This window comes from Acomys minous, assembly GCF_964271855.1.
Source record: "Acomys minous genome assembly, chromosome: 9".
Lineage (NCBI taxonomy): Eukaryota > Metazoa > Chordata > Mammalia > Rodentia > Muridae > Acomys > Acomys minous.
Window position 1 is genome coordinate 6,064,459 of NC_140490.1, and position 14,554 is coordinate 6,079,012.

The window sequence follows — 14,554 nt, forward strand, 5'->3', positions numbered from 1 at the left end:
GCTCCCCCACCACCCACAGACAGGGCTTCTCTATGTAGCTTTGGCTGTCCTGGACTCACTTTGTAGACCAGGCTAGCCTCAAGAGATCCACCTGCCTCTGCCACCACGCCTGGTTCAAGCTCCTTCTTGGCTACACAGTGAATTTAGCGTGGCCTGGACTACACAAAACCTTCACTCAAAAAGAAGAGGAGAAGGAAGAGGAGAAACAGCTGCAGCAGCCACCCACTGAGGCTGAGGTAGAGTCCAGGCAAAGCCATGGCTGACGGCATAAGACAGCAGTGAACTTTGTCTAAGCAGAGTTGTTCCCTATGCCCTTAATTCATAAGCACAGCAGCTCACTATGGCACTTTATACGTCTCAGTAGCTTATGCTTGACAATTTCTCATAGCAAGATGATCCTAAATACTTAAAAGTACTAAATGACAGACACTTTTCCCCCCCGAGACAGGGTTTCTCTGTGTTATCTTGGCTGTCCTGGACTAGCTTTGTAGACCAGGCTGGTCTCCAACTCACAGCGATCCACCTGCCTCTGCCTCCCGAGTGCTGGGATTAAAGGCATGCGCCACCACGCCTGGCTGACAGATACATTTTTAGTTTGCCAAGTGATGAGACAGAAATAAAAACACAGCCTGGTCTACAAAGACAGTTCAGGACAGCCAGGGCTACACAGAAAAACACTGTCTTGCAAAACCAAAACCAAAACAAAACAAAAAACCCAACCAACCAACCAAACCCCCCCCCACAGTTCTAAACTTTATAAAATATGAATGTTGGTGGGCATCGTGGTGCTCACCTTAAATCCCAGCATTTGGGAGGCAGAGGCAAGTAGATCTTAGTTAGTGTCATGCAGACAGGGATACATAGGAAGAGTGTCTAAAAAAAAATAATAATAAAAATAAAAAGTTAACTGGCTAAGTGAAACTAAACCATGTATTCATGTCCCAGGTAGGGGTATGAATACATCTCATTTATGTGAAGCGAGAAAAGCTTTTATTTAGGTAATTATTTGCTATTTTTCAGAGGGGGATTGATTAAGACCTCTGTTGATGTGTATGTGTGTATATGCGTGTATGTATGTATGTATGTATGCATTTATGTATCTCTCTCTCTCTCTCTCTCTCTCTCTCTCTCTCTCTCTCTCTGTGTGTGTGTGTGTGTGTGTGTGTGTGTGTGCGTGCACATTCATGCAGAAGAGGTTACCTGGGTCCCCGGAGCTGGAGTTATAGGCAGCTGTGAGCATCCTGATACGGATGCTGGGAGTCAAACTCAAGTCCTCTTTGAGAGTGGGATATGCTCTTTTTTTTTTAAAAACAGGTTTCTCTTTGTAGCCTTGGCTGTCCTGGACTCGATTTGTAGACCAGGCTGGCCTCAAACTCACAGAGATCCACCTGCCCCTGATTCCTTGAGTGCTGGGATTACAGATGCGCACCACTGCACTGGGCGACATTGTTTGAGGGCCTTCAAATCTAGAGACTAAGGCTCACGAAATTTGAGCTTCGGTCTATATGCTGCTGTGAATGAGTATGGCCCCCATGGGCTCAGATTTTTGTTTTTTTCCAAGACAGGGTTTCTCTGTACAGCCTTGGCTGTCCAGGAAGTCACTATGTAGACCAGGCTGGCCTCGGATTTAAGAGATCCACCTGCCAGAGTGCTGGGATTTATGGCGTGCGCCACCACCTGGCAGGCTCATAGATTTGAATGTTTGGTGGCATTAATTAGAAGGATTAGGAGTTGTGGCCATGTTGGAGTGGGTGTGTCCTTCTTGGAGCAAATGTGCCACTGGGGGTGGGCTTCAGGGTTTCAAAGGCTCAAGCCACACCTAGTGTACCCCTGACACTGTAAGGCAGCCCTAATTAAATGCTTTCCTTTGTAAGAGTTGCAGTGGTCCCGGTGTCTCTTCACAGCGACAGAACCCTGACTAACACAGTCTATTTTGTCCTTGTATGACATGATCATGGCTCCTATCATTTTGGTCTTACACAAATTCCCACCAGATCAAGCCCTTTGCATTCCACTACTTATTTACACTTGCTTCTAGGTGGAAACCACGTAGGATATTAGATCTTTGAGAGAAGATTTTGTCTACGAGAAATTCCAGACTTCTAAAATTACTCTGCATTCTGTATAACCTAAGTAAGATTTATTTTCTCTCCTCTCTCTTGTCCTGCCCTTGTATCCTTTATTTCTGGGAAAGGAAAAATCTTGACTTCTTCAGATTACTAAAAACACAGTAATACCCGAGCAGTCACAGCTGGGTTGTTGAAGACTCTGGCTTAACCTTATGTTCGCTCACTCACTGGGCATGTGATGATTGCGAGGTGTGAGGACCTTTTTGCACGACGTGGGTCTAATGCCTGTGGTTACCTCCACACCCCTAATGACCAAGTGAATCTTATACTTTATTTGATGGCTTTAAGACTTTCTTTCCTTTAATAAATGAAGTGAAACAATGTCCTACAAGAGCTGGAAGACAGGAAAGGTGGCGTCCCTGCGACAGGGCTGTTTAGCCAAGGGCAGCTGTCATGCAGGCCACCGTCAGGAAGGCCCTAGGACGCAGTGGGAACAGAAAGGTTTTGATTTCTGAGTACAAAAGTACTGGAAACAATATGTCACTTTCTAATATCTGAGTAGAAAGGCAAAGGAAGTTAAGGTGCTGGCGCACAAAAACAATGTAGGAATTTAAATTTTCTTCTCTTGTGATTTTTTTTTGACAATTCCATAATGTACATAATGTATTCTGATCACATTCACCCCTCCTTTTCTTTTCTTTTCTTTTTTTTTTTTTTTGGTTTTTCGAGACAGGGTTTGTCTGTGTTGCCTTGGCTGTCCTGGATTTGCTTTGCAGACCAGGCTGGCCTTGAACTCACATCAATCCACCTGCCTCTGCCTCCGAGTGATGGGATTAAAGGCGCACACCACCACTGCCAGGCAACAAAATTATTTTCTAAATAAAAATTAGGAAGTGGGATTTTATTGGTTGAAAACCAGAATAGTTATTTACACTGTGGCCACTAAAAAGCCTTAAGAGTCTCTTATATATTATAAGGCATTCTTTTGGGCAATGCATTCTCTCAGCCAATGCTATAAAAGTATTCAGAGGTAGCAAAGGTTTTTAACTCTCAAAGTACAATGTTCTAAATTATAGCTGGCTCTTAATCATTCCTATGTCATTTTGTTTCCCTAAGAATGTTGGTTCTTGAGAAAGGCCTCTAGTCTTTTATCTAAGGGCTGATTGGACATCATCTGTCACAGGTGTATTCACCTTCAATCTAAAGATGATTTGTAGCTTTGGTCCACACACAGTTCCTGCAAAACACATGACTAAGTCCCATCATATTAACACAGGCTGGTACTGATGCCCAGTGGGGACATATTGGTTAGGTCCCCTTTCATATCATTTGTTATGATTTTCTTCTCAGTTTCATTTACTGTGAAGAGACTTTCAGTGGGAACAATGGCAGTGCCTGTCACAGAATGTCCTCAGTGTCTCCATTTGTTACTGTGGCAGTGACAAAGAGGGTTCCGAATGAAAAGGCAGGCCTGCTGTGACAAAGCTCAGCAGGACAACAAGAAGTCTTCCCCTGACCTACGAAATTAGGAAATCATAGTTAGAGATTATAGAATTTCTCTATTTCAAAAGGTACAATCCTGACACTGGGGTTTCTGAGGAGGAATGTGAAAGGAGTAGTCTCATTGTAGAGAAATGAAAGAGCAAAGGTTATGAAGCACTTAAGATCTCCAAATAGAAAAAGGAGGTGTGTTTGTCAAGGCCAGCGCTCTCTCTCTCTCTCTCTCTCTCTCTCTCTCTCTCACACACACACACACACACACACACACACACACACACACACACACACACCTTGAGAATCTGGGGACACTGGGGGTACTCATTTACAAATCATAGATGAGAATCCATGACGTGAGTTTATATCTTTGACTGGCTAAATGGAGCATATGGCAGTTTGGTAGCGAGTTATCTAATTAGCACAAGGTCGCTAGAGTGACACTAGAGCAAAAACCTTGAAATTTATAAGAAGAAAGCTACTGTACTTCAGAGAGCTAAGTCACCATAACATTGTAGCCTGGAATATACATATGCAAAGCCACACAAGACAGAAATACTCTTAGGCCAGCAAAACTTGAAAGTACCAGGATGAATATATTATCTGTCTAAAGACAGAATATGTCAATCAGAAAGGAGATATGTTAATCAGGCCACGAAGCAAAGAAGAAGAATCTACTTAGTAATGTAAAAGTTGCCACTGCCTCTCCATTTATGTCAAGATAGGAGCTGTGGTTGTTTCTAATCCCAGGAGGAGGCTCTTGCTGATATGGAGATGGAACCTGGGGCCTCAGCCAATGGGCTTATTTATTTATTTTCAAGATGTAAAACCATTTCTGTTTTAAGATAGGTTTGTCAGGTAGCTTATCTTGGTGCAATTAAACAGCTGCTTCATATGGCTCCTGTTTGGACTTCATAATTACCAAGCAGGTTTATGATCTGGCTTTGCCTGCCTCCTACTGCAATCTGCTCTGCTGCCTAAGCGAGGAGTTCTCGGCTCAAGCTCTCCCCGAGGCCCTTCATTCTAACACAGACTCTCCGGGAGTCTTCAGCGCTCATCCTATCCCATAACAAAAGTGCTCTTCAGTAAGTGTCGTCATTTTATTCAGATTCTCTTTAGCAAGCCAGTGTTTGGTAGAAAGGCCTGCCTGGTGGCTCTTCGCCTTAATGAGATTTCTCTCTCAAATCCTGTTTCCAGACATGTACAATGCAGCGACTGCACTGTTAGTGACCAACTCCACCACAGCAGGGACTGCGCTGTTAGTGACCAACTCCACCACAGCAGGGACTGCGCTGTTAGTGACCAACTCCACCACAGCAGGGACTGCGCTGTTAGTGACCAACTCCAGCACAGCAGGGACTGCGCTGTTAGTGACCAACTCCAGCACAGCAGCGACTGCGCTGTTAGTGACCAACTCCAGCACAGAGTTGCAGGGTTTGGATCCTGACTGTGCAGCCACTAGCCAGCTGCTCCCTAGCTTCTCTGTGCCTTGTTCTTCTCACTAGTAAAACAGGGTTAAGAATAACCAGTCTTGGAGGACTGGAATTTGAAGCCTGTTGGAGCCGCACAATGGGTTCAAACCCTGCCTGAGTTCTAGAGCAAGACCCTGTTAAAAAACAACAACAAAACAAAACAAAACAAAAACAACCCAGCTGGGCAGTGGTGGTGCAGACCTTTAATCCCAGCCCTTGGGAGGCAGAGGCAGGCGGATCGCTGTGAGTTCGAGGCCAGCCTGGTCTACAAAGCAAGTCCATGATAGTCAAGGCTACACAGAGAAACCCTGTCTCGAAAAACCAAACCAAACCAAATCAAACCCTAACAACCTACAAGGTCCAGGGGCCAGTGAGCTGGACCAGTAGGTGAAAGCGCTTGGTGCTAAGCACAATAACCTGAGCTTGATCCCTGGAGTCTACATGGTGGAAGTAAACACCAGCTCCTGTAAACTGCCCTCTGACTTCCACATGCCAAGGCCTTGGAGTTGGATTCCCAGCCCTTCACAGAACTGCCACTACAACTGCCACCACCAACACGCCCCCTCCCCCGGGTAGTTAAGGTAGAATATAAAGGTTATCTACCGTTACTATTACAGAAGGTAGCTCCCATACACAAATGTGCTGACTATGGCAACACAAATCTTCCACTGATAACTGACATTAGGGTCTTATCTCATTTTATGACCTTGTGTTTCAACATGTGATTGTCCTGGGAACTCATCAGAGAAGGATTTTGTTTTTTTTTAAAAACAGAGTATGAAGCAGCCCTGCTGGCCTTGAGCTCATTATGTAGTGGAGAGACCTTGAATTTCCTCCTCATCCCACGTCCCCCCCACCCCCGACAGGGTATCTCTGTGTAGCCTTAGCTGTCCTGGAGTGCTTTGTAGACCAGGCTGGCCTCGAACTCACAGCGATCCGCCTGCCTCTGCCTCCCGAGTGCGGGGATTAGAAGCGTGGGCCACCATGCCTGGCTGAAACCTTGACCTCTTAAGCTTCCTGCTTTCACCCTCTTCCCTTGTGTGGTGTCACAGGCATGCATGGCCACTGTTCCATGTAAAACAAGGGCTTCATGCATGCAAGGTGAATGCTGTAACAACTGGGCTGCATCCCAAGCCCCAGAATAGGTTTATAATAAGAAAAATGATTACTAATTCAGGGATCACCAATGACTTATATTTGATCTCGGCCTGCTTTCTAGTCCTGCTGTGCTTTATTTTATTTGTTTGTATGTGCGCAGTGAAGACATGTGAAGACACCCTGGAAGGCAAGAGGAAGTGGGATCCCCTGGACCTAGAGCTGCAGACCAGACAGCTGTGAGCAGAGCAACACGGGTGCTGGGAGCTGAACTCAGACCCTCTGGAAGAGCAGCAAGTAGTATTTATTGTTGGGCCATCTTTTTAGACACTTATCTTGGTTTCTTTTACATAGGACTTCATTATGTAGCCCAGGTTGGCCCTGCCTGGACTTACAGAACTCCTGCCCCAGCACCCCGAGGGCTGAGCTTACTGCCGTGTGCCTCCATGCACATCTTACTTTCTCTGCTTTCATTTTAGCAGTGTGAGATCCAGTGCTTAAAGCCAGAAATAAAGTATGGTGAGAAAGCTGCCCTTGCTCACATGGTGAACAGAATGTAGCCTCTGGGGCAAATTGAGCATGGATCTGTTTTCTTTTTAGCTAGAGAACTACAGAGCAGTTATTATTACTACTAATATTTTACAATTTTTGAGTTTTTAAATATTTTTTATTTAATTTTAAAAATTTACGTGCATTGGTGTAGGGGTGTCAGATCTCCGAGTTACAGACAGTTGCGAGCTGCGAGTTTTATTTTTAAAGTAAAGCCTATACTTAATTTACAAAACCTAACCTATCCACTCTCTGGCCCACCATTAAAAACGTCTCTGTGTGGAGGCTCGGTTGGTGTACTGCTTGCCTAGCTTGCACACACCCCTGTGCTTGACTGCTGACACAATATAGGCGAGGTGGCACAGGCCTGTAATCTCAGGACTCAGGAGGTAGAGGCAGCGGGGTCAGTACTTCAGACTACACGATGAGTTCCAGACCAGTATGGGATACTTGAGACGGCCACAAAACAAAACAGAACAGAACCCCCACAGACCTCTTTCTTCTATATTTACCCAACAATACCCCGGAATAAATATGACAAGGCTATGAAAAGAGGCTTAAGGACCACTGAGATGACTCGGGGGTAAAGGTGCTTGCCCCTAGTTTGAGAAAACCAGCTCCCACAAGTTGTCCTCTGACTTCTAACACGCTCTGTGGCACAGGCACGCTCAGGTGAGCAAGCAAGCAAACGTTCAGAACCACACCTCGCCCCCAGGCTTCACATCTTCTGGCAGCAGTGCCAACCTTTCTGGTACAGTTCACTCCGTCACTCCCACCACAGTGTGAGCTGTACTCAGCGGGCTCTAGCTTGGTTCCTAAGAAAAGCGCCCTCCCTCACAGGCCCTGCGCTCCCACTAAGAGTTGGAAGCACCGCAGGCAGCAAGCTATCTGGAGTGTGATCTGTTGTTGCAGGGCCAGACGCAGTAATTAGGTCACCCTCGTATTCGTGATAGCCTCATCATACTTCCCACTAAATGTCAAATAAATAGAACACGTACTGCTTTGAAGAGTTAAAGTACTTGGATAATCTGCACACAGGATACAAATATATAGGCTTCTGGACTAAGATTTCTGGTTTAACTAATTTCTAATCAGAAAAATCACTACTGTTTCCTTAATGCATTATGCAGTATGGCTTAATTCTGAATAAAATATTTTTAGCTTACAAAGATTTACAGCTCTGAAGAGGATGGGATAGGAAAATTAGCTGTAGATTGCTCTAATATTATCACTGAGGAAGCCTTTCAGTGCAAGGAAACCAACACCAGGCATGAAATGGGTTATTGTCTACTGTATAGGCTTTTCTAAGGAATACAAGGGCCAGTGAGATGGCTCGGTAGGTGAAAGTGCTTCCTGCCAAGTCTGGGACTCCTTGCTGGATCACTGGCCTGCACCTGGGAGAGCAGATGGGACTTCCAAAGGGTGTCACATGCAAGCAGGCATGTGTGCTTGTGTGAGTGTAACAAAGGTACACACACAACAGGTAAAGAGATCAATGTAATAAAAAAGAATAATGAAAGCTCATGGGGTAAAAGGAAAGAGAAAATGAGGTGGGGCACTTATTTTACACCTGTAAGAATGAGTATAAGAAATTTCAGAGAAAAAAAAAAAGTAACACGTCCTCCATTTTCCTGGCTCCTGCCTGGTGTCGGCCTCCGGTCTCCAAATCTCCACTTTCCCCAGCACCTACCACAGCCTAAACAACTACTGAGCTCGGTGTCTGGGCTCGGTGGGCCCTCTTGGGCAACCCTTTCAACCCGTGGCTGACTAGGAACCAAATCCCTGAGCGACCCTGGAGCTCCAGCAGCCGCATCTCAGGAGTGGCAGAAAGCCTTCTAGGACATTCTACAGCCAGAGACAGAGTTTGTTTCCCCCTTTCCCATCTGCACCTCGAGTCCCCACGGTGGCATCTCATCCACGGAAGTGAATGCGGACACACTGGAGCAGGTGGAAGTGTCCTTGCCTTGTGAGGATTCTAGGACAACTCCCACACCAGGCAGGACCACATCCCAGACGTCCTCCTTGTCTTCTGACTCCTCCAACCTGTGCAGTCCAAATCCAAGTGCTGGGGGAGCAGACACGCCCTTGGAGCAGTCTGATGAGGAGGATGGGGATGATGGAGGGGCGGAGCCTGGGCCCTGCAGCTAGCACTGCCCCCCTCACAGACTGACCAATCTCTTACTCTCCGTGGAAGGAGATCCTACGCCCAGCAGGGCTCTTCGGAGAAGACCTGACACTTCACTCACATCAGCACCCAAGGGAGGAAAGCATGAAAGGATGGCGGCTGGTGTGCCTGAGCGCTGGCCTCCCTGCTTTTCCGCTGACTTTCTCCTGTGCAACCCTCCCTCCAGTGATTTGCTTCTGAGGTGGGACTTCCTAGTGAGAAGCTGGAAGCTGAGGCAGGATAAGACGCCACTGCTTCTCTAGCACCCCCCTCCTGCCCGCAAATGACCCTGTAGTCTTCCACTAGGGTCTCCTAAGCCAGTGTCGCTGAGCGGGAGTTCCACTTGTCACTCTGTGAGGTTGTACTGCAGCAGTCCTGCCTCTTTAAGTCCTTTTTTTTGGGGGGGGGGGGGAAGATATAGTATAAATAATAAATAATAATATGCCAAAAAATGAAACACTTTGGTTGGTAAAAAGATCACAAAAATGAGATAATACTTTCAAAGACATACTGCTTTCTTTAAGCATTTCCTATGTTACATGTTGCCCTTCAGGAGAAGGTGGCAACAGTTGTCTCCACTGGTCCTTAAGAACTGTTCTCAGCCTTGTCTTGTTTTCCAGGAGAGAGCCCCACGGGTGGCACTGAGGACTCTAAAGCGTGTCTAGAGACATAGCCTGGCTTAAGACTACACTGAACCTTGAGAAATTCTGAGCTAAGATCCTAACTATCCTGATTTCACTTTTGAGTATTTACTCCCCAAATGGTTTCATCCTTATCAAATTTGCTCCTTCTCACTGAGCCTGAATTAGTAAAACACTTTAACCCTTTGCAGGCATCACATTTGTCTACTGTCAGGAACAGACAGGTGACAAGTAGGCATGAACTGACTGTCTACCGTGCTTGCTGTGGCATGTTTATACACGGTTCTGATGCAATTACTCTTAGGAAAATGACTGAGGCAGAACATAGTAGCTAATGATCTTTGCCAAGCACATAGCATTCCTGTAGTAGAATCACCCCATATACGATGCCTACAGCAGAAGGAGAGAACACTGGGAGCTAATTACTGAAGAAAGGAAATGAGAGGTTGTTAAGCTAGTACGTCTTGGCTATTGGCTAGAGACGCAGAAGTAGACGTAAAATGCAGGGTCTGTACCTCCAACAAACGCATCGCCAGCTCCATTGGTGTCAACGATTTCTTTCTGGTTTTGATCCAAGACAGCAAAAGCAGTGACATCATTTTCTGTAAGGAAAGCAAAAGAAAGGCAGACTAACTTCTCTTTGTAATGCTTAGTACCTAGGACCACCTGGTACAACTTGATGCTCCTTGCTTACACGTTGGTTCGGAGAAATTAGCCCTGTGTTCTGTACCACAGGGCTTGGTGCAAAGCAACACTTTGTGTAATTTTCAACATTAAGATTGTGTGTGTGTGTGTGTGTGTGTGTGTGTGTGTGTGTGTGTCTTACAAGAGCCATACTCAGGTAGTTCATGTTCCTGGGGATTGACTATAAATTGCTCTTTTTATGACAGTTCATGTGATGGAACAGAAACTGTGAGCTGAAGGCAGTGCCTCTGTGGACTGGATCATGACCTCTGATAAATCTTCAAGCCTGCTTGGGTTGCTGGCAGTGAAATTTTGGAGTCACCAAAAGAGCTTCAAAATTTAACTGTAAAAATAGTTTGAGTGCCTTTCTACAGGAAAATCACAAAGGCAACATAAAAATGTCACTATTATTCTGTGAACAGTTCATGTCCATTCTGAGGACTATTGATTTCAGTTGGTTTATTACAAGCGAACTGATCTGGTTATCTATGGCCAACTGCCTGTGAGCTAAAAAAAGGCACAGCTACTGCAGAGTGCATGGGCAGGACAGCAGGGACAGTGTGGTCTGGAGCAGGGTTTACCTTTTTCCCTAAGAGTGACCTCGGACAGTACTCTAAGCTTGGCACATGACAGCTCTGGAGTACTGTGATGAAATCTGGCTGAGGAGACATCTGCAAAAGATTGCATAGCGCTGTCTTTTTGTGCACTGGGACCTCTGAAGTGACAAGTTTGCATCCTATGGAGACAGAATTGGCTAATGACTTGCAAACTTCCATCTTACCTCAGAGGAAAGAGGAAGCAGGTGATCTTAGCAACCCTAAGAAAGATCTTATTGAGTAAAGGTCTTAAGAATTGAGATGTGCACTGTGAGTTCGAGGCCAGCCTGGTCTACAAAATGAGTCCAGGACAGCCAAGGTTACATAGAGAAACCCTGTATTGAAAGACCCCAAAACAGAACAAAACAAAACAAAACAAAAAAGAGATGTGTGTCTGCTTTGCACATGTGTGCAGGTGTGTAGCAGATGACTGCAATTCCAGCACTCGGGAGGCAAAAGCAGAAGTTAGTATTATGAGTTTGAGGCCAGCATGGTCTATAATGGGACTCTTTCTTTAAAAAAAAAAATTACAGAAGACAGTTAGGCCATACTCTATACCCCAGGCGTGGCCACACGCTATAAACTGTCCAACAACAAACGGCAGCACTTCCTTTCTGGATACCATGTCCTCCAGGCCTGGGATTGCAGGTGTACATTAACATTCCCAGCTCAAAGAGAGATTCAGCACAACAGCAGACAAAGATAATGCTTGTGGAAAAATGCTGTCCTACTGGGAGCCAGGTAGAGCCTGCCCCCCGTAATTCCAGTACTGCAGCGATTAAAGGCAGGGAGATCTTGCGTTGGAGGCCAGCGTAGGCTACAAATTGAGATTCTATCTCCTAAAACCAAATGAAATGAATCTTCTCAGAAACACTGGCACTCAAGAAGACAAATGGATGATTTAGCAAATGAGTGAGCATGTTGCCAAGCAACTCTATCTTGTGGCTTCAGGGGCTTCAGGATGGCTAGGAAGGTGGCCCAGCATATTTATATATGGCAGAGTTGTACTGCAGGGTCAAAAGGATGGACAACCCAGAATCATCTATTCAACTCTAACTCTGGGAGGACGACTCGTGAGTGTCATCGCAGCACGTGGAATGCTGAGTCAGGAGGATCACAGAGGCCAGCCTGGGCTACATAGTGAGTTTAAGACCAGCCTGAGGTAAACAGTAAAACCTTGCTTCAAAAAACAAAACATTTGAAGCAATCAAACTTTCCACACTTTGTAACTCCAGAGCCTACATGGCAGTTAACAGGATTGTAATTAATTGGATGTTGTGGTGGAAGTGTAGAGGATTAGTGTTTCTAGGGAGCACGCAGTATATATGACTGCACAGGCACAAGGAAAAAGAGACGAAAGCAGACTTTATTAGAAATAATTGGGAACGGGCTGCAGTATGATTTAGGGAAAGGTCTACACCATAAATACTTATAGAGAAATTGAGTTTTATTACCTTCAAGTGTAAGCCACACTATATAAGGAACGAACTATGACAAACTAGGACAAACAGGCAATGAATAAGGAGAACGGATGACGTTAACGAGTCACAATTGTCAATGGGGTTACATTATGTAATAGCTGGACGAGTCCATAAAATACCTTGGGTAATAATTAACTGTAGAAAATAGGGGCTGGGGCCACGGCTCAGTCGGCAATGCGCTGGTTTGGCATACATGAGGACCGCATTTCATCTCTGAAGCCCATTAGAAGCCAGCACTCCTACCGGCTTGTGGGCCATGGGCAAACCCAAGAGCGAGCCGGTGTGCAAAGGTGGAAGGTGAGAAGTAACTCCCGAAACTTGTCCTCTGATGCCGGCATTTGGGAGTCAGAGGCAGGCGGGTCTCTGTGAGTCCCAGCCCAAACAAGGCTACACAGTAGGACTTAGTCTCAAACCCTCCCCACATAAAAACACAAACCAAAACACCTCATACAAAAACAAAGTAGGGGCAGGGGGAAGGAATCAGTGGTCCCACCTCCATCTCTGAAGAGCTCTTGGTAGTACTGGTTATCGGGGTGGGGACTGGTCTTCCTCAGTGGTACAGCTGCATAGGTACACCCACACTCTGGTGAATGGCTTAGTACTTGTGCTCATGCAAGCACTCTTGGTTAGACCCAGCCAGAAATAAAACACAGGGGGGGGGGAAGCACAACAAACCAAAATAACACAAACAAACAAACAAACAAACAAACAAAGACAGGATAGGGCTGGAGCAATGGCTCAGAGGTTAAGAGCACTGACTGCTCTTCCAGAGGTCCTGAGTTCAATTCCCAGCAACCACATGGTGGCTCACAACCATCTATAATGTGATCTAATGCCATCTTGTGTCATACAGGCAAAGCACTGTATATATAATATATAAATAAATCTTACCAAAAAAAAAAAAAAAAAAAAAAAAAAGGCAGCATCTCACTGGGTAGCCCTGGCTGAACTGGAACTCACTATGTAGACCTGGCTGGTCTTGAACTCAGTGATCCTCCTGTCTCTGCCTCTTGAATCTCAAGATTTAAGGTATGCAGCAGGACAGGAGGTAAGTAATACTTTTTGATATTTTATCATAGGCTGGCACTAGGCTGATTTAGTTTCCTCTTCTTCTTCCTCCTCCACCTCCTCCTCCTCTTCCTTTTCTTTCTTCCTCCTCCTCCTTGTTCCTTTTTTTTTATTTATTTATTTATTTATTTATTTACTTGGTTTTTTGAGACAGGGTTTCTCTGTGTAGCCTTGACTGTCCTGGACTCACTTTGTAGTCCAGGCTGGACTCGAACTCCCTGTTTTTGGAGACAGGGTTTCCCTGTGTAGCCCTGCCTGTCCTGGACTTGCTTGCCAGACCTGGCCGGCCTTGAACTCACAGAGATCTTACGGCCTCTGACTCCTGAGTGATGGGATTAAAGGTGTGTGCCACTGCACCTGGCTATATTAGTTACTTTTTTTTTTGAAAATGAAATCACTTTAATATACAATATGGAAGAAAAACATGAAAAATTTTCATTAATACATGGTTTAGTTTTATTTTAAGTATGTTTGGACATGGCCACTGTATGTGGAAGAAATTAGCTTTTTAATTTTTTTATTTTTTACATATACATTTACATTATTATACATATATACAATAAACTACCTATAGCAAGAAGAATGATGACATAATCAAGATTTATATAAATGTTACATTCTTAGTGTTTTGGCTATTTGTATTTGATAGCCTTTATATTAGTTACTTTCTTTTTTTGTTTTTTGTTTTTTGAGACAGGGTTTCTCTGTGTAGCCTTGGCTGTCCTAGACTCGTTTTTACACCATGCTGGCTTTGAACTCACAGCGGTGATCCACCTGCCTCTGACTCCTGAGTGCTGGGATTAAAGGCGTGCACCACCACTGCCTGGTTTATATTAGTTACTTTTAAGTGGTCAAGACCAAAATAAATATCTGACACACATACAAAAAAATGGATGGTTCCTGAGGAATATCATGTAAGGTGGCCTCCTGGCCTCCACATTCATAGACATGTACATACACATGAACACACACACACACACACACACACACACACACACACACACACACACACACATTCTCTTCTCCCCCTCTCAAAACAAAGAGTGGGCCAGCTAGATGCTGTAAATGGTAAAGGCCTGAGCTCTTGTGTCTCGCAGGATGGAAGGAGAAGGCTGACTCCTGCAAGTTGTTCTGTGACTTCCACACGTGAGCCATGCTCTATGTTCTCATCAAGGACTTCTATTTAAGAGCTTACAAAGAAAGAAAGAAAGAAAGAAAGAAAGAAAGAAAGAAAGAAGGAA

The 14,554-nt window shown here is 45.0% G+C and overlaps 1 protein-coding gene across 3 annotated transcripts in view; it reads right to left on the reverse strand.

Annotated features, from left to right (window-relative positions):
* ADK (adenosine kinase) overlaps positions 1-14,554 on the reverse strand; it is a 390,229-nt gene that overhangs the window by 14,771 nt on the left and 360,904 nt on the right. For 2 of the 3 annotated variants that reach the window (XM_084795009.1, XM_084795011.1), the window contains exon 10: positions 10,000-10,086. The exons of the other annotated variant lie outside the window; for it this stretch is intronic. In XM_084795009.1, the coding sequence (XP_084651135.1) occupies positions 10,000-10,086 (87 nt within the window). The remainder of the gene's footprint in view (positions 1-9,999; positions 10,087-14,554) is intronic. 3 annotated transcript variants of the gene reach the window in all.